The sequence below is a fragment of the Buteo buteo genome, chromosome 2, assembly GCF_964188355.1.
Source record: "Buteo buteo chromosome 2, bButBut1.hap1.1, whole genome shotgun sequence".
Classification (NCBI taxonomy): domain Eukaryota; kingdom Metazoa; phylum Chordata; class Aves; order Accipitriformes; family Accipitridae; genus Buteo; species Buteo buteo.
This window is the reverse complement of record NC_134172.1, coordinates 48,982,160-49,002,837: the sequence shown is the minus strand read 5'-3', so window position 1 is coordinate 49,002,837 and position 20,678 is coordinate 48,982,160. Positions and strand designations below refer to the sequence as shown.

The 20,678-nt window shown below is 32.9% G+C and overlaps 1 protein-coding gene across 22 annotated transcripts in view; it reads right to left on the bottom strand.

Moving 5' to 3' along the window:
- LRRFIP2 (LRR binding FLII interacting protein 2) overlaps positions 1-20,678 on the bottom strand; it is a 61,109-nt gene that overhangs the window by 18,677 nt on the left and 21,754 nt on the right. For 3 of the 22 annotated variants that reach the window (XM_075053959.1, XM_075054077.1, XM_075053966.1), the window contains exons 4-18: positions 19,524-19,574; positions 16,669-16,722; positions 15,213-15,239; positions 14,801-14,866; positions 12,753-12,794; positions 11,740-11,805; positions 10,209-10,283; positions 9,404-9,451; positions 9,274-9,318; positions 7,858-7,905; positions 7,711-7,764; positions 4,877-4,984; positions 2,454-2,498; positions 1,679-1,792; positions 1,155-1,226 (exon numbers count right to left, since the gene is read on the bottom strand). In XM_075053959.1, coding sequence (XP_074910060.1) covers positions 1,155-1,226; positions 1,679-1,792; positions 2,454-2,498; positions 4,877-4,984; positions 7,711-7,764; positions 7,858-7,905; positions 9,274-9,318; positions 9,404-9,451; positions 10,209-10,283; positions 11,740-11,805; positions 12,753-12,794; positions 14,801-14,866; positions 15,213-15,239; positions 16,669-16,722; positions 19,524-19,574 — 915 coding nt within the window. The remainder of the gene's footprint in view (positions 1-1,154; positions 1,227-1,678; positions 1,793-2,453; positions 2,499-4,876; positions 4,985-7,710; positions 7,765-7,857; positions 7,906-9,273; positions 9,319-9,403; positions 9,452-10,208; positions 10,284-11,739; positions 11,806-12,752; positions 12,795-14,800; positions 14,867-15,212; positions 15,240-16,668; positions 16,723-19,523; positions 19,575-20,678) is intronic. The other 19 variants (XM_075054093.1, XM_075054119.1, XM_075054102.1 and 16 more) reach the window with 15 other exon arrangements.

Sequence of the window (20,678 nt, the reverse complement as noted above, 5' to 3'; positions counted from 1 at the left end):
TTATTCAAACTTAGTACAATCACAGCTATGTCTAATAATCTTGTAATCTACTGCTCTTTGAAGTCCTTTTAATATTCATATGGCAATATGATTAAAACCAGACATACTTCTTCTGAGCATAAGGCTATCTGATTGAAAGTTACTTAACCTCTAAAGAGGAAGTAATTTTTGCTACACTGAACAGCTCAAACGACATATTTTCTCTTTACTATACCATCTAATATGTTGTTTAATCAAGGAAATCAAGCAGCATTGATTAAATTCAGTCTCTACATGTATATAAAAAATTAGGAAAGATCTCTTTACTTTTACATCGAACCAATTCGATAACAGGAAAGAGAACAGAACAAATACCCTGAAAAAGATTTTTAAGCCACATCATTCATTGTATTCAGTTTCCCTTCAACACAGAAGAGGGGAAAATAATCATACTTTAAATTAACTGCAAACTGTTAATTGTGTGAACACTTAAAAAGAAAAGCATACATACTAATTTAAACAAGTCAAAATACAGACAAATCTCATTAACGTAATGCTGAAAACACCAACCTATAATTTAGACAAAGATAGTGGGAATGTAAACCATAAGCAAAAAAAAAAATTCTTTCTTAATGGCAAAGTATTAAAACAAAATTAATCTTCTCCTGCAAGCAATATGCCTGCTCAGATTCATTTCAGCACATCTTTCAAAATTATTACTTTAGTTTTGCTTTGCAAAATGTAGTACTTGCTGAAACTTGGAAGACTAATTCTTAAGTTCTTTGTCATAACTATATCCCATTTCTTTCTTTCCCATTCAATTCATACTAATTATTTTGAATATCCATTTATTTTCCAACAAAACTCTAAAAAAATATAAACTGAACCTCTCATTATCTTAACAGAAAACACCTGCTAAAAATATGAAAGTTTAATACTATTTTAACATAAGCCAAATAATGAACATATGCTATCTCATGTACATTTAAATCATATCTTAATTTACTCACATGACAAATTTAAGCTGATGCTCTCTATGCATTAAAAGTTAGATACATGCTTTAAAGAAATTAAAAAACTTGTTAGTAAAGCCTTATATAGTTAGTTGAACCAGCAATATCTCCATTACCCAAAAATACCCATACAGAACGCATGCTTGGGAGGAGCCCTGATACCTTTAGTTCTTTAAGTCCCTGCATGTATCTCCCTTCTACATCGTGTATCTGGTCCTTAAGATCATAGATATCCTGCAGGACATAGGAATGAACCATTGCATAAGTAGTATGGGGAAAGAATTTATAGTCGAAAAAGCATTAAAAGGTTTACATGCATTTCTGTCAAATGCCAAAGCCTGCAATAATTCACAGAAATTATAATTAATTCACAACAACTTGATGGAAATTAAGATTTTGTTTATATCCGTGAATCCAAGGTATCTCAAATAGGACAGAATTGTTTCAAATTTGACATAAACAAAGTCTTATTTTAACATAAGCTGAACTGTTAGCACTATAAATATTTATGAACACAACAAATACAATTTCCAAGATAAGTACAGAAATCTTCTGTGATTGAAAATTACATCCTTGTAACTTTTTCTTACTATTAAGAAACCAGAAGTTCTGTAGCAAAGAAAAATTCCTCCGAACCACAAATACAATTTTAAACTAGCTCCAAATTATCTGAAAATACAGTTTACCCGTAATTCACTGAGGGACGCATCAGGATCCACCAAACTGCTCGTGTCTCCACTTCCTCTCCTAGATGAGTTGCCACTCAGAGGAGTTGCGCTTACTGAATTGCGAGATGATGGCTTAAAAAGGCAAAAACATTGTATCAGGAATCATACATTACTCTTTATAAATTTCTTCACAGTCGTTGAACACTTTTCTTTTTACCATTTCTTAATATTAGCTTATAGACAATATTTTCTATTGATTATTTTCTAGCACTTATGTTTCTTCTTGGGGAAATTTTGGGTTCTCTTTGATGACTTATCAGTTATTACAACATTACAGTTTCGAGTCATCTGTTCAGAAGACTCTCATAAGGAGGCTGTTAGTGCTGAAAAACTGCAGAAGTTTAAATTATTTCTAAAAATCATAATTTCTGTCATCCAAGATTCAGAAGAAAGTCTCCAGTGGAATCTAGCACATGACTTTTTATAACCCTAGCCTCTTACAATGCAACCTTTTCTGCTAAATATTTGTGACAGAAAATAAATTATGTAAGAAACTAACACTTGCTAAACGTAAACTAAAGAATAAAATTATTTCCTCAGGAAATAAAAGACAGAAAGCATTAATTTTGGAGATTAAAAATATGTCTAAAATATCTCTTTGCAACCTTTTAAAAATAACTAAAATAAAATCTACTAAAACCGCACAGCATTATACTTTTTGAACTATTTTAATACTTATAAATTTGTACATGAACACTGACTTTCAGTAGTTTTTAAATTAAAAAAATCTTACCCTTGAAAATATTTCTGAATGTGATTTTTCACTCTTTTCCTCCAGCTGAAAGAAAAAAGGGAAAGTGATCACAATACACCTTTTGCAATGAGGGACTACTGAATCACCATCTTCTGTTCAAAGATATTGAGAAATATTTAAGAACGGAAAATGAAACAATAAAAATGAACAATGAAATTCCAGAAGTTAGCATAGATCAAGACAGGAAAAAAATATTCAGCCTGAAAAAGTAGTTTTTACCTCAATTGCAAAATAAATGAATGCTTGTAAAGAAAAAGCCAGAAACTTCTTAAAGTTTTTAAAAAGTCATTACCAATATTAAAGTACTGAACAATAAAACATATTTCACTATTTTAAATTTCAACACAGTAGTGACTACAACACTTGGTGGCATAACAAACACAAACTTCATGCAAGAGCACTTCAATCAGTGACACCAGTGTGAATGTCCTAGTTATTAGAAAACACATTTGTTCCTTCAATCTCTTTGGTGAAACCTGCAATTATATCAGGACAAAACCAATTCAGGTAAAAGCCCATAACTAAAGTGTACTAGGTAATAGCAACCTAAAAAATAATTTCAATTTATATTTTATGTATTGAAGCCTAAGCAAAAGAACTACCACACCCCTCCTCCTTATTTAGGAAACTCTGATATTGCAAAATTATATTGTAGATTTTCATATTTTCTACATTTTTATGAATCAAAATAGGTGGAATTAAAATTAAGACATTAACATGTTGCCATATTTTCAAAAACAAGTATGATATACTGCGTATGGTATCTCAAACATCTTGCTTCTCTGAGAACACCTCTTTTTCTCCCAGCCCAGGGAGAAGAGATTTGAAAGTCTTCTACAATCACAGTAGAAACAGATGTTACTTTATGAGATCTTTCTTTTTCCTTCTATTGTGGTTTCTATAGAAGCAACATTGTATTTCCATGGCAAACTCACCACCTCCAATGATGTACTGAAATTGTAAATTGCAAATATTTGTCACCACTGTGAAAATAAAATGATGTGAAGAATCCAATTAATCTGAAGTATCCATTTGGAATAACTTAAAATGTAAATTTGGAATCTAGTAATACATAGTAATGATGATGGTAATAAAAGCAACTGAGAAGGTAGCATAATTGCCAGTCTCAGCCTCCACATTTTCTTTTAGCAGAGCATTAATTTCAGAAAAGCAGGTTTATTAAAGAGGAAAAAAAAAGCTAAAATTTGAACTGGAGAAATGATTGGTCTTTCATGCTTTGAGCATGTACAGACAATAAAATACCATGCATTATTACAATACAAGTTACATAGCACTGTAAGAGTATTAAATCATGTAAATGCAGAATCACAGAAAGTGGTTGTAGGGGTACTCTAGCAGTCACCTAGTCCAGCCTCCCATCCAAAGCACAACTGCTGCCAACAGTCCAGGTCAGCCGTGGTGTTATCTAGCTAAGTCTCAACAGCTCCTGAGGATGGAGGTTCTCCAGCCTTGCTGTAACCTGTCAGATTGCAACGCTAACCTCCTTGCAGAGCTTCTTGCAGTGTCTCCTCTGGACCTCCTAAGGTGCAGTGTGAGACTGCTGCCCCTTGTTGCACTGCTTGGCGTGGGTATGAAGAGTTTGGCTGTTGCCTAATCAAGCAGTTGCAGGCTGCTGGTTACCATGCAGCATCGCCTTTGCCCAGCTAAGTAAGTCCAGTTCTTTCAACCTCTCCTCCTACCACACGCGCTAACGCTATTACTTCAAAGACATGCTCAAGAACAGAAATTTCCCTATTTTTTCTCCACTATTAAACATGAAAGTTTTGACTGCAAGTAACAATATGCAGCAATAAAGAGAAGGCAGCTAGGTTTGGTGTAAAGGGATGCACAGGAAAACCATCATGATAATTTTCCTGTAACACACTCTATTGACTTGGGATTCTGCTCAAGAATGTAGCCAACAATGAGTGCTCCAGTAATGGATCCTGACCAATTCTCATCTAGGATGAATGAACACTAAAGTGCACTAGCAAGGGCACAGTTGTATTTATTTTTGTCACTAAACCAAGTAGTAGTATTCCAAAAATACAGCAAAACCCCAGACATTGTTAATTTCCATAAGAAAAAACAAGCTCAACATTTTCTATTTAAGAGATGCTTAAGCTTATCACACACAAAAAATGTGAGGTGTTAACACTTGTCACATGCTTCTAGCAACAGGCAAAATCCCCTTTAAAGTAAATAAATCAGCATGCTTTTTAAAAATTCAGACTCCAGACATTTTTATACAAAAAACAGCCCCAACCTCTCAACAAACCTATTTCCCATTAAATAACTCTGAATGCTTTTACAGTATTTACTCTTTCAGAGTATGACAAGAAAATCCATGGTTAGTCAGTTTGCTGTATTCACCGCAGTATAGTAACAAGCATTACACTCACGCTATTCAAACCTTGGACATCATCTGCATCGGAAACAATGCTTCCCCTGCGGTTGGAACGACTAAAATAGTCAGCAGCAGTTTCACTTTGATCAGAAAAGTCAGAGGACTTCAAAAGATAAGAAGGGTGAAAGAGAACTGAAGATGATACCACAGAATGAACAAAAGCTTATTTAAAAAAAAAACCCACAAACAAACAGGAAATCCAAACTTAAATCTCCATTATTGCAATTTATTCTTGCTTTTCTAACAGTTTAACAGCTGTAAAAACTTAAGTCTTCTAGATTTTTGCTATTTTAAATGTGTCTACGTGAATAAAACGTGTGCCACACTGATGTGAATACTTTAGTCAGCATATGCATTGTTTTTTAAACACTCTCTTAGCATGTTTATTATTCTTATAGTTTACTGTATCCAAAATTAAAAGCAATGGACATTTACTATTGATTAATTTTTCTCATTTGGAGTAATATAAAAAAATACAATCAGAGATACGAAAGGGTTTAGTACTAATATAGTGCCAAACACAAGCTATAAAAATTACCTTGTTTTAAAAAAAGGTTTGTAGAGCATAAAAACAGATTATATATCCAGAAGTCGATGACTAAAAGTTGTTATTTTTCTCCACAAATGTTGTCTTTTCTTCATATCAACACAATCCCAACACTACTAATTATGAATATGATCTGGGCTGCTTCTCATTCACAATTTTAAGAGGCCTTACAGTAGAAGACAAGCTTGCTCCCTAAAGCTGTATGTCAGACAGGCACCTAAAAAATGCTAATGCTACACATCACTGGTAAAAAAAGCCAACTATATCTAACCATGTTACAATAATTACAACTGCCATGGGAATTCAAGTGAAATATTTAACCGAGAAAACGTTATGCATGTTAAGCCTAGCATTTAATGAGAAGGGTAAGTTTATCACAAGTGTTGTGTTGATAACATTCTACCTCAAAAGGCAGAAAAATACTGTGAACTTTATATGTAGTTTTAAAAGTGATTCTATGAGAGAAAAATCTTTAATTGAACAGTTTGAAAATATACTGTCTACCCAATTTTCACAATTCAAAAAAATAATTCTTAATTTCTTTGTACTTGATGTACATGAGTGATGTAGTCTCATCTTACTCCAATTAAAAGATAGTGAGATGTCTTTTATGCAAATGTGACCAGCTACATATAAAACAGTTTGCTGATGAACACCTGTCTCAGATTATGCATGTTTAGGACTACGGAGTTTGTATTTTTTGTCACTGCTAGGTGATGTTCTATTTCTCTGACAAAGAATTTTCCAGTTATATCTACATTTTAAATATAATCTTTATTTTTTTTAAATAACAAATTTTCAGTCAGAAATTTGGCTAAACTTTCTTATCTCACTTGCATTTGACAAATTATAAAGATGAACATAATTCTGCTTATATGTATTATGCTTACAGCAAAAGAACAAACAAGTCAAGGGCTACAAACAATCTATGACCACACTGTGCTTTTTCATTCAAAACCAACTTATCTTTGCTGTTGAAAAGTCCATACATCTGATAAACCTTACTGTTCCTCCTTCTATACCTTTTGCACTTTTAGTATCTTTCTCAACATGTTTATCAAAACTGATATCATTTAAGACGGAGATGCACCATACAGTTTTTCACCAGAGTTTTCTACTGCATTTCTATCTTCTCTTACTTTCTCTTTTCATTTCCAGTGAGTACTGAGCTAACTTCCAATGCACTACCCAGAGTGAAACTAAAATATTAACTATAGAAACAGTAAAAAGTTATAAGATTTTTACTTCATCTGCTTTTCAGAATTATTTCATTAAACAAATACTTTGAACGCTATTGACCATTCACTAGTGTGAATGAATAGTACCTTGGCATTATTGGTATCACATATATATCTCTATCAGATCTTAGTATGTATATATTCCTATATATGTATAAAGTATATACTTTTAAGAAATGAATCTTAAGAGAAATTAAGGAGACAAGTAGTATTTACACAGTTCAAGAGACTTTACAGATGGATGTTAATACCTCTTAGGTTTTGGAACTTCATAAAACAACAGCAAAATTCCCTTTTTTCTACACCCTCAAAATTCACTCTGACATCTGTTGTAGCTAAAACCACCCAGTTTCTGACAAATCTGGTTTTGTTTAGTCTCTATAACATCATTAAGAATATGCAAAAAACGAAAAGAGGACTGAACATTTCAATTTAACCCATACCAGAACACTGATCTACTTTTTTTGTGCAGCATGACAAATAAGCAGCTGTACCAATGAAACGAAGACAGTTGTTCTGAGGCAGAAACAGAGCAGAACTATTTAAAATCACTTTGCAGCATGAAAAGCCATCTTTGGAATGACACTTTTAACACAATACAAATCCAGGAACAAATTTCTCTGTTTTGAATACCAGTCACCATAAAAATGGGCCAGCTGCTTCTTACTACACAATACAACAAAGTTTGCATTAATCCTCTTCCCAAAAAGAAAGACTTTTTCACATGTATTGTAGTAACAGTTTCATGTGCCTGCTCCAACTATGACATCAAGTGGTAACCCCAACAATGTACTGCACTCCAGTTTCCAATTGCTTCCAATTATATACATTACAAACATTTAAAAGATGTTTAGAAAAACAAATTTGTTATTGCTTCTACACTTTACTGTCTTACTGCTAAAACTTTACATCTTGCTAAGAATCATATCTCTGACAAATTACATTTTTTAATGCGGAGTTGAAAAATTGAGTCAGTGTAAATACTTATAATCATTGTGCATTAGTATCAAAGCATTCAGCAAATCATGCAAAAGGCACGCTCACCACAGGACTACTTCGAACTGAGCTTGCTCTTGAAGAATAACTGTATTCAGATGGCTAAAGAAAAGTTATGAAGGAAATTTTCACAATTTTCATAATTTTTGTCTCCAGAAAACAAAGATAATGAAAGAAACAACCAAAAGCACTTACAGTGCGAGAACTATATGAGCTATATAATCCATCACCGCACAAAGATGCCTGAGAAAGAGGGAATGAAATACCATTTATAATCAGTCTCAGAAATAATTGTGCCACACTCTTACACACTTCGATGTTCTCTATCTTGTCCCACCTATGCATTTTCCAGTTAACATTATACTTTTTGAAAGGACAAACAATTTTTAAAAATGTCCAGCAGCATTTCCTCCTATTATTAGGGATATCTATTTCCAATTATAAATCTAAGAATTGCCTTGAAAAATAGCCAAATAGTTTTTTAAAAGATAAATTCTTAACTATTTTCAGAAGAAAATTAAATTAAATATTTAAATTGCAATTTGGTTTTCACTGTTCTGAAGCCTTCAAAAGTTTTAATCCACCCTGGGAACTGAAGCTATATTGTACACTTATCCATTTTACTTTGTGCTCACCCATGCAGGTTTTCCTGAAGGAGAATGTTTCAAGGTGCAAAGCTGAAATCTATTTATGCAGTGTATAATAAAAGCAGCTCTGGGCAACACACTTGGAAAAAAAAAAATAAATAAATACTGTCTCATGCTGCTTTCCCCCTACCTATGAAGAGTTCTCTAGTAGAAATTAGAACTATATGTAATAGCAGTCATTATGGTCTTGTTCTCCCTGGATCTTCCAATGATTTCTCAAGAATAGGCACAAAGTAAAAAAAGTAAGTTGTCTCTGTAATCCAAGTGCAGAACCTCACTAACGACATAAAAACGTTACATAAAAATACTTGATGATTTTCTACATAGGCTTAGCATGTCTCTAAACAGTAGCATAGGTTGGATTTGAACTACTATAGCAGCAAAAGGCATAAAGTTTCAGGCATGCATGTCACTTTCTAAAGACGACAACTTTTTGTAGAGCTATCTTAGCCATTCTTATGGCACTTCTAGCTACTTTTTTTTGGTAAAGATGCAGATTAGGTTTTCATCCTATTAAATTTCTGTATGATTATTAAATTTAAATATGGCATCTTATTTGAAAGTATTGAAAATGTATTTGCGATAAATTTCTGTAATCTCCTGACAATGATTTTCCCTGTTCAAATGCTTAACTTCTTTAAATACTTTTTTTTAGTATTATACATGCAGTTGTTATTTAGTATGCTTAGATTAACTTGTTCTAACCCCAGTGTCTTACAACATCATTGTTGTATTCATAAACTTTATGCTTGTCTGTAAAAAGATCAGTAAAACAGCGACAACTAAAATACTTTAAAGAGGCAATTTAACAACGTTAAAAACATTAAACTGAATGCCTGCACAAAATGACACACACAAGCTGCAGATTATTTAAAAATATGAAAAAGATGCACATGTAATACTGTCAAGCCTCATGGCCATACAATACAAATTTAAGGCAACCATGCAAATGGTGCTTACGAACCAAACTGATACTTCTTATCAAACCAGTGTTTACAGAAGGAGACACCTATGAAGAAAAGTGTAATTTTATATTTCTGAGGGCCATTCAAACATCTAAAGATAAGCAAGATGTTATTTTACATTGTACTAACCCTGTAACTCCTAGTTGTTGCCACTGGATCACTGTATAGAGAAGACGACTGTATTGTGAAGAATAGAAAAAAGTTAGAAACACTTTTTCTGCATACATTAATTTTTTTTATCTATTGCTCTATATTCCCCAAAAGTTCTAAAGATTGAAATACTGAATTTTACATCTATAATAGACAGGAACTTTAAGAAAAATGTGGATAAACACTCCAAGAAAACCCATTATCTTTGAAATCATAATCCAAAACATTACCTAAAGCTACCTGGTATTTTTATCAGAAGATTTGTAGACGGGAATGATAAGAAATTAAGTAGTTTTCAAAAGACACATCAAGTTCCTCTAGCTACCTATTTAAACTTGACCATGACAGTAGCTGCTGTACTAGAAGATACTACCCCTCTCACAACAGACCACTGATTTAACATTTACATTACTGTAAAGAAAGTAGTATATTGGTGCTAAACTTTTAAGACTTTTTGTTGTTGTTTTTTTAAAAATAGGACTTTGAAAAAGCAACTGTCACAGTTGCTAGTTGTTTTCTTTATATCATACAGCAATCATGAAACAAGTTATTTTAAATTTAAAACCCCACATATGCAGAACAGAGTAACTTGCATGTTATCCATACATTTTATAAAAGGCAACCCTTAAAAGCAAGACATACAATTGTAACTACTATTAGCTGTAATAATTTGCAGTGTTATAGAAAGATAGATAAAAGTTTGCTTCATACAACATAAGTAAGCAAAACCAAATATATGAAATTTACAGAAGTTAAAAAATTAATATAGGAAGAGGAGACAGACCCGAGTATGGTAGGAAGGAACTGGTTTATTATATCTAAGGCTGCTATAATTTCTTTGATCATAGTAAATTCCACTCTGTGAGGGGAAAAAAGAAAGGAGAAAACAAAGGTTGCATCTGTAGATCTTGTAAATAAAAGTCCTATCTCAACATTGCCCAAACATTCCCAAGCTTAGAACCTGTACAGAACACTGTAAAAATCCTCCCTATGTTGACCCAAAATCAATATAACCTTCTGAAGCAAGTAAAGTGTAAAAAACCCCCGAACTACTTATGTACTCTGTAAATCAGCATTATCTGTATTTTTAATGCCATGCCCAAAGTGGTAAATAGTTTCTGCTTTTTCCTCCCTAATAAATAAGAAAACCCTGAAAAGTTTATCTAAACCCTGGTAAGTGCAGCATGAAATACATGAAAAACATACTTGACAAAACTTGCTAATCATTAGTACAATGAATTGCTTGATCTTTTTTTTCCATTAGATACCACCCTGAATGAGAGCATTTGGGGAGACAGAAGGACACAAATTCCTAAGAATTTAATGGGGAATGGATGTTTATGTGATCAGCATTAGTCTGTACCATACCACTGTTCTTTATACCTAACATGCATGTTAAAAGCCTAGCAATTATACTTTAGCTTATTTCTGTTGGTTTTTTGACACTTCCTACATAAATCGCATATATATGCATATATGAGAAGAAAATTATATAGACATATAAAGAAGGAAAAACAGAGAGATGAAGACATGGCAAAGAGTAGTGCTTTCAGCATGTAGCACTTTGTATCTCAATAGGCCACAGGAGGCAGAAAGATTCATATCACTCATTTCAGAACTGAGGGAACAGGAAAATAGCACCTCAAAAGCGCACAGAAAAGTGCTGTAATACAAATGATTATTAGTAAATACAAAAAAGATTTCAGCCTTGTCTCAACACAGGCATCCACTGCTGCTCTGACTCCCCCAAACCCTGATGCAACTGTTCATTCATCAGTGCCAAAACCTTCTGAAAAATTACCTCCAAAATATTTAATTTCTTGGCACTATATTCACATATATTACATGCTGAACTTTCTAGATTAGTTTTTGGAAGACCACAATAATCCATATGCCTTTCTCAACAGTTCACTGGGTTAATGTCAAGGTTTATGGTAAATTCAATATGCTTTACATTTAAAATTTCTCTAACTGATAAGGGACAAAGTGTAAATAATAGAACACATATCTCCATCCTGACGGAATAAACTTTAATCCAGAGAAGTGTCACTTTAAAATATTTCCAAAAGCCTTCCCCAGGCCTCCAACAGAATATAATTTCTATTAAGCTGGTTCTATTCATGGGATTCCACTGCCATGAGAAGGGTTTCAAACACTCAACTTCAGGTCAGAATTTGGTCAATACTAGAGGTTTCTTTTTTCCTGAAAACATTTATGCATATGTCAGCAAGCTAATAAATTTATCCATAACTGTATCAGTATGTAACTCTACACAGTTAGTATATTTATAATAAATATTATAGTAGAAAACTAACCAACAAGCCTTTACGGGAATAAGCAGCTTTCTTCTTTGAACTATGAGATTCACTGTAAGCATGACTCTAAGAATGAAATTTAGAAAATTAATACCACTATATAACAGCATCTTAAAATATAAAGAAGATAAAAATAAGGATTTAAGGTTTTTATTATCTACAACAGAACCACAGAAAATTCTAACTACATGATTAGAATAATAGGCCATACTTCTATCACTGTGTAAAAAAGACTGGCAAGTGAAACTATCACCAACCTTATCCCTGATTAACACAGACTTGGCTTAAGCCAGAGTTCACATTTCACAAAAAAATGTAAAACCAATAAATAAACTAAAAAAAGCTTAATATTACAGGCTATTTAATTACTATATTGTGTTTGCCTATCTGTAGCTAATTCATATAACACTGCTGTTTAAATAAATTCTGCTTTTTAAGTTGCTTACATAGTCCTTTTAGTGGTACTTGGTGCTTGTCATTGCTTAAGGAGACACACACAAATCTCACTTGGCATAATACCAATGAGAACATGATGCACTCTACTACCACTTCATAACAAATAAGAAGGATTTTTTTTGAAGTTATAACAAACCACCTGCTTTTTGTCATGATTGAAATAATTTTCCATTAGATTAAGTTAAAGTTTCTATACGGAAATGGAGAATACAAACACATGCATACACAGACTTTTTTTCAAGTATGTCCTCCAATTCTAATCTGTACGTCACTTCACTACGAAGTTCAGAAATAACAGATAAATACTAAAAAGTGCTTACAGTAAAGACAGCTGTCTGTAATATGTGACTTCATTAGATTTTCTCCCAGAAAAAGCTTACACATGCATTCTATGGCAAGTGTTAGAATCGTACTGCTATTCTAGGTCTGAAAGTGCGATAGTACAAATTTATATACTTTTTAAAATCAATAATTCAAAGTAGCTAGTTAGTGCCATTACACCCTAAAAACAAAACACAAAAGCAGTCTTCACTCAGACATGCAAAATGTTAACATACAGGGACCGAATATCTTGTAGATCTATCCTTAGCACTGTCATACTGAAGTAAGAGAAAATGAAATTAAAATCATGAAGTTAAAAAACCAAGGGATATAAAAATTAGCTTTTTTCAAAGAATGACTAAAAAGACTTAAAAGGGAATTACAAGAAAACATATTCTACTAATTATGACAACTTATACATGAAGGAATGCCATTCATGCAATCTAAAGGGCATTCTGAGGCTGGAACACTTTTAAATAAAAACTATTTTTATTTCCCCCAACAGCATTCCAGTTCCTAAAAAGTGAGATAATTTTGGACAGCAGTAGGTTACATGAAATATTTAATGTGGCTTTGTTAACAAAACTTTAAATAATTAAGCAAAGTCTCGTACGGTAGATTGTATTAAACTGAGTCAGTATTTGTTAGGTTATGTTGTAAAAGGCTCATCTCCACACAGGCAAAGAAGTCCAAAGGACCATCAGTCAGCCCCCCTGTGCAGGTGTGAAATCCACCACGATGTGGGGGCTGTCTGGGGCACCTTACAGACTGAGGGAGGTTACTGCCTACAGGGCATGGAAGACATTACGGGATGGGGGGGAATAGCATCTTGGGATCAGGGGAGGAGTCAAAGGTGGGGAAAGGGAGGGATAAAGGTGTTTTCAGAAGGAGCAAGTGTGTGAAAAAGGTGGAATTGTAGGACAAAAGGGCCACCTGTGTGTTAAAAAGATTTCTGGTTTACCAAATTTGGCAACTCTTAACAATACTTATGAAAACAGCTTTGTAATAATATCTTAGCCGGTGTCGTCATGTTTCTTGTCACTCAACAACAGCAGAATTTGTAGAGTTTATATATTAATTTTTTTTTAAACATACAAATCTTACATTTTCAAAGCAAGCTTGTTTTTTCCAGTTCACTTAAAATTCCACAGGTATAACTTAGCAATTCTGGCTGTAGGTAATATGTAATCCAAAATGTTACTAGTATCATCCTAAGCTTTCTTAAAACACAAAACAGAAATTGAAGGTAGTTTGAGAACATTACATGATATATTAATAGCATGTTAGAGTATTACCCAGTGTAACTGTCAACAAGAGTACGGAGAGGCTTACAAGAAAAAAAAAATTTCTTCTTGTTTATTGATGTCTGAAAATTCCTTCTAGACATCAAACACCAAAAATTCCCTGGTTTTTGAATTTATATTTGTTTATAAATTAATATAGGCCAAGTTTACTTCATATTATTTCATATTGTTTTCATATTATCTCAATAGTTCCAATATATCCAATATTCATAGTATATTAAATAATAATTTAATATTATTAATGTAATTTACAGACTACGGTAGCTTTTTGTATTGCTAAAAGTTTTACCATACAGGACCCACAGGACACTGTACCAGTTTCAACCAACTTAACTTTTTTTTCTTTTTTATAAGAGTTTTTATCTTTAATTATTACCTACAGATAAGCAACCTTGCTACCAGAGAATGGAGACAGATCACTCAGATAATCATTATCATCACAGCACTGAACTTACACCTTTACTTAACTATTAACAGCTTAACAGTCTATACTAACAAATATTTAAATTGCCTAAACTAGGAATACCACAAAATATACAGAAATACCCATTTCTGAAAAAGTAAAATTTCTGTTTGTTTTCAATCCTTGACTGTAGGATTAACATCACAACATAACTGAGAAAAAAGGTTTCTTGCCATAACTTTTAGCAACATCTTTGTGCCTGTCAAGGTTGATGCACAACCTTTGCCACTTCATTTTACTTCTCTTTTGGGCACATTAGAAGAGGAAAAACTGGGGACATTAATTCCCTTCAGACTTGAAATTATCTTCAAGACAGAACACCTAACCACTTCACACTTTCTTTGAGCCCTCAGACTTGCTATCACAAAGTGTTCGATTACATCAATCACTGCAGCAGCACAATTAATACTGTTTTCTATAAAGAACCATGCTTTCATCAAACTACTGCTGTGGTAAGTAGACACAGAAAATGTTATCAAGTGAACACGTTAGAGCATGCTTATTCCAGGCTACACACAACAAAATCTCTCCTTCTGGAGGTACTTGCTCTGTTCCTGTGAGACCCACTGACATCCAAAGAATTCTTAAAAATAAAATTGTAAAAATATATCAATACATAAAATAATTTTTAAAAGTTCTAATGGTAACTGTTAATCTTCACTGAAAGGCACAAAATAATGAAGGCAGTTGGAGAAATTCTGGGTAAGCCCCCCTAAAACGAGCTCATTTTTCTGCTGAGTTCAAACCCTATTGTTTAGTCAAGGGTAAATTATTTAATCTCCATTTTAGGATATTCTGTATGTTAATCAAGGCAAGAGCAGATCTCAGCAAACCTGTATCAGCTCACAAGTTTATAAGTGTTGCCACATAGCATATTTTACATGCTCTTTCTGTAAACCATTTACTGTTTGCAAAGCAGTCAACACTACCTGATTTAAATGATTTGGTAAAAATACCTGTGTGAGAAATTGCAGAAACACTTAACATCAGGACTCGCAAGACATTACACAAGATTACATTTAATTGCCAAAACCTTTTAGTAAGTGACAGTCACTTTTCTTTTTTTTTAAGTCACACAAAGAAGCAGCTTATTCCACCTTCCAAAGTAAACAAAATCAACCCTTTTATTTTAGTCATTTGTCTTTCTCCTAGCCTATATATCCAGATCAATGACAAGCTGATTTCTAGGCAAATCTACTAAAAACAGGAAAATGTTTACAAACCCTCAATACAGCCATTCTCTAACACCATATATGACCTAAAGAGGATATAAGAGAGCCTGTACAATACAAGAAATACTTCTATCAGCAGTCTTTGGGATACCTTGCATCACTCAGGTAAGTCTTGGCCACTAATGAATAATATATCCACACATTCTCAAGAAAATATAACCCTGCATCATATTGAACTTCTTCAAATTGTATCCTAAGGTGCTACTACTTTTTCTTCCACAAATATTACAGAAACACCATAATACTTAAAGTGCAAGAAAAGAAACAACAGTGAGCAGATGACCATCAGCATCAGTTTGGAATGAAAGCCCAAGTTACAAATCAGTATTACTCATCTTCAGTAAGTAGCATTGATTCAGGATGATTCTGACTCAGCAGTAGTATTTACTTTATTTAATAAAATTTGCCTCTTTGCAAAATATCTGAGACAGATAGGGAAAATGGGAAAGAGATGATTTTTTTTCCCATTAGACTTATCTAAACTTGACCAGTGTTTGATCATTAATAGAACCTTCACATGTGACTATGAAATGCAATGTGTAGTAGTAATCATAAGCCAACTGACAACTTATGTAAGAATCTTAACACTCTACCACTTCAAGACGAGCTAATTAATTCTTACTATTGGCAATATCTGAAGCCCGAGTACAATTACTCAGCTTTTTAAAAAAGAAATAAATCATATTAGACTGGAATAACACTAAAAGATGACACTTAAAACTTGTCATTATACATGTTATTCCAAATAACTAATTGTTGAACTACATATATTTCCAACCAGTCTTCAAACATCACTCAAATTTTTTCAGCAACAAAAATATACTGTAAATAAATATACATAGAAAAGGAAAAAAAAAAGCACAAGGTATTTATAGTAAAAACATAGTAAAAGAATTAAAATGTGGCAATTGAGTTTATTTTTAAATGCAAAGATTGAAATACATAAAAATAAACTACCTTGTTAACATTGATGGAAATAAAATACCAGATGAACTTTAACTTTATATGTGACTTAAAATACTGACTCTAAAACTGCTAATACTTGGAAGACTTAAAGCACCATCCGCTTCCTAAGAAAATGAAACCAAACCTCCTTTTTTTTTTTTTAAAAAGGCCATGATGGAAAAGGAAAGTATACAGTTAGAACACAAACCAAATATGAATGTCGACTGGACCGGTGAGAATACCTGGCCCTCTCTGAATCTTCCTGAGAAAGAAGAAATGCAAAGTTATTTCATAGGAGGGGGAAAAAAGAAAAAAAAAAGAAAAAAAAGATGACGAAAAAGTAAAAGCAAGCAAAGATGAGCAACATGCTGTTAGTACTTTTAACGCTATGTATTATATTGAATAATCCATTGTGGCAAGTGAACTCATTCAAGTCAGAAGAACTTTGATTTCACCTGATTTGGGTAAGTATGCCAACACACTACATTAGGAGATGTAAATAAGGGGGGTTAATATAATTAATAATTAGTGTTCAGTAGTCAATCTTTCTTCTGATTACAGTATTAAAAGCTTTACAAAATTACAAGTACATTAGTAAGAAATTTACTATATAATTACTACAGTCAGATTATGAACATTTTACAAAGTTACTTTAGCCCTAATAGAGATGATTATTCTCAAGTTACCTCACACATTTCAGATTTTCTCCTCTATCATAGGAACAAAGCTTCTTAAGCAAATTCATCAATTTTAAGTTCTATAGGCAGTTCTGCTCTACAATGACAGTGAAAATAATAAACCCAACTTGTAAAATTTGGGGGAGGACAACTAGCTAAGGCACCTCAATATCTTTTGTTCTGTTGAAAGGTCAGAGAATGTTCATTTTGGCTCACACAAAGGAATATGTGAGAAGCAGCAGGACAAAAATAGAACTAATTTAAAATAAAAAATTAAAGTGTTTAACGTGCCTTAAGCTTCTCAAATTTTTAGTTACAGTAGGTAAGCATGTTAATAACAACCTAAGTTTTAAACTACCCCATTTGAAGACTACAACAGGGCTCTAGAACTAGGAATCCTTCCTTAAATTACTCACTTCCTACAGTTTTCAATGTCAAACTATTCTAAAGATTGTAAACCAGTTATCTCTAGAGTCAAAAGTTCATCCTCCAGATCATAGATGGATATCCAAACTCTAAAAATGGCTTTCATACTGCTTCTGGTCACATGGTTATTTTCTACATTATCATTGGATACATTAACTTGTTTAATATTATTTTGTGACATTTCAAAAGGCCTAGTTAATACTCCGCAGGAAAATAATTTCCCAAAGAGGGGAAACCCCCCCCCCCAAAGACGTTCATTTCATAATGACGTTTTAGTCTTCCTCTCTATAGTGTCTACTTTGAGGTTTAAAATGAACATTTATACTATATAACTTTTCAACACGTTAAGGTCAGATCACTGCCAATTTTAAATATACCTCGTGCCTGTGGTCTAAATGAACAAATACCAGTTAATAACATTTGCAGCTTGCATGCAGACAGTTTGCTGTTTATATAAGATTCCTCTTAATTGCCAGTATAACACCCCAGCTAATAATATGCTCCTATAATGCAAAACTCAGCTTCTGATACAATTTTCTGTACATTTCTGTTGGTAATTTACTTAGGGTAACAAGTCTGTTCCTGACATAGAATCAGAAAATAGAAAGCCAGTGTTAAGCATTCAGCATATTCAGGTCAAAAGGATAAAGTACTACAGTACATATTGTAAAGATAGCTGCTGCTGGTAGCTATCAAGCTTGATTTCTAAGAATTTAAGTTTGAAATATGCACTTTATCTAAGACAGACGTTATGTCTCCCAATCCAGGAAGAGAGTGCACATCTCCTCAGAAACCTCCTGCAGTAGGTATGCCTTTTACGAGTGCAAAAAGAAGGTGGCATTCAGTTGGGTGCCATTAATTTTGAAGTGAGATTGCTCACAAATGCAATCTGTGTTCCACAGTTTGGAAACCCTTGCTCTCCAGCATAAAAGCATTCAAATGTGCATTCCAGCAAGAGATAACAGAAACCTTTGTTGTTCTCTAAGTGATATGAGAACTAATATACACACAAATGTCAGCTAGACAAAGAGACAATATAAAGTCAGCACAACTTTGCAAATAAAATTCTAATGACAGTCCTAGGATTTCTCAACAGAAGGACTGATTAACTGTTATGGAAGTTTTGACTATTTGAATTTATGGTTAGTCTCAGCATGTATTAATTAAATCTTCTTGATTCAAAGCATTCACACAGTGAACACTTCCCTAAAAACCTAAGAAGAAACATCTCCAATCTGCCTTTTTATGAGGCACATGAAGTTTGTGAAAGGAACTCTCTAAACAAACATTGCATTAAATTATTATAAATTGAACAGAAGCTTTTTTGGATTGTAACTCAACTATCTCTACTCCTTCCTACTTAGTGGATTTAATCTAAATAAATGAACAGTCAAATATTTTATCATTATTAATTGAAAACAAGAGGCAAGGGGTAAAAGGATGCAAGTGATGCATGGGGTCTTTTTTAGGGCTTGGGGTTTTCCAGTCTTTTATAATTGATTTTTGTAAGTCATAGAAGTGACTTAATCATCAGTGAAAATACTAGCATTCACACGTTACTCAAAGAAGAAACAAATAAATGTAAGTCTGCTAAGAAGAAGAAGTAAAAACCCCAAACTCCAGCAATTAACTGAAATAAAAACATTTACTATTGAAAAGATGTTTACCTAGATTGAAACTAATGTAATTTAATTTTAAATAGATTCATGACAAGCCAGCACATGGTGGGAAAAAACCTCCCAACATTTCATTTTAAGAAAAGCATCTGATTTCATAGTTTGTCTTTTGCTGCTATAAAATACCGTCCATACCACATCTATATAGAGTTTATACATATTTGTTTTCAGTAACAGAACACTTTGAAACGACACACAGCAAACCATTAGTAAATTACTTCCTCCAAATCCTATGTTAGTTCTCCGAGTGGCAAAAACATGCACAACAGGTGGTTTTAGCCTACCATCCATTTCTGGATATGAGCCCATTTTCTATCATATGAATGCTGAGAAAACTACAGAATGTAAAAACAAAAACAAACAAACCATTTACAGTACAGATTAGTCACCACACAAGACTGGATTCCCAAATAAAAAAAATCGGAAAAATCTAAATTAATTGCCATGTAATCTTCACTATAATATCAGATACCTACAGCAGCTAGAAAACTGAAAGTATGGAATAATGAGAACCATATAGAATTGAGATAGAAACATGTTTTGTAAATTGCACTTGTAAATTACCTAGCAACCCCCCCCCTGAATATCAGCATTTATGTGGATTTGAATGTAATCATGATAAATAATAAATCTCAATCTTTTGCATGCTATGTCAAAACCTGAATCAAATGCAATAACCATGAAATAACCAGTCTGCTGAAAATCTGGTTCCTAGGTTTGTTTCTCATGAAATGCAACTTTTTTTTTTTTTTTAAACGAGAAATGTGTGGAGCAACATACAACCGTATGTGTAAATATTATCCCAATTCTATTAATTTTTTCAAAATAAAGTTCCTGACAATAAGTATTTATTGTGCATACTTTTGGTATAATCCATATGGGAAGAAATTGACTGAAAACTGCATAAGAACAGTCCCATATCCAAATTAACCAGTAACTAAGTATAGTGTAAACACATTAAAAACAGAGCAAAATAATTCTCTCCACTTTTTCATATTTGTTTAGCCTATACATTAGGCAGTGTACATTTTGGGTACAGTCATATTAATTATTTATGCTATGCTGCCAGTTATCCATATTTACATGGATCTTTTGCACAGCAACAAGCAGCAAAGAAACTGCTATGTATTAAGTAATTGTTCTTATAAAAGCACAAAAGTCACCAGCTGACTCAGCCACAAAGCTAGTCATTCAAATCCAGACAATATTAAACTTCATATTAGAAGTTGAAAACTGTTTCTCTCTATGTAAAATTATTTATGCAAGCCTGAGTTCTGGACATTGTCATTATGTTCTCTCTTCTGCTCAGTTAAAATCAAATAAGCAGTAATAAGAAAGCCTCAGCCCTTTAAATATCTGAAGATAAACTTCTAGATTAATCTTTATCCAATTTTGATTGCTAGCATTGAATTTACTGCATTTGTTAAAGGTAAAACATC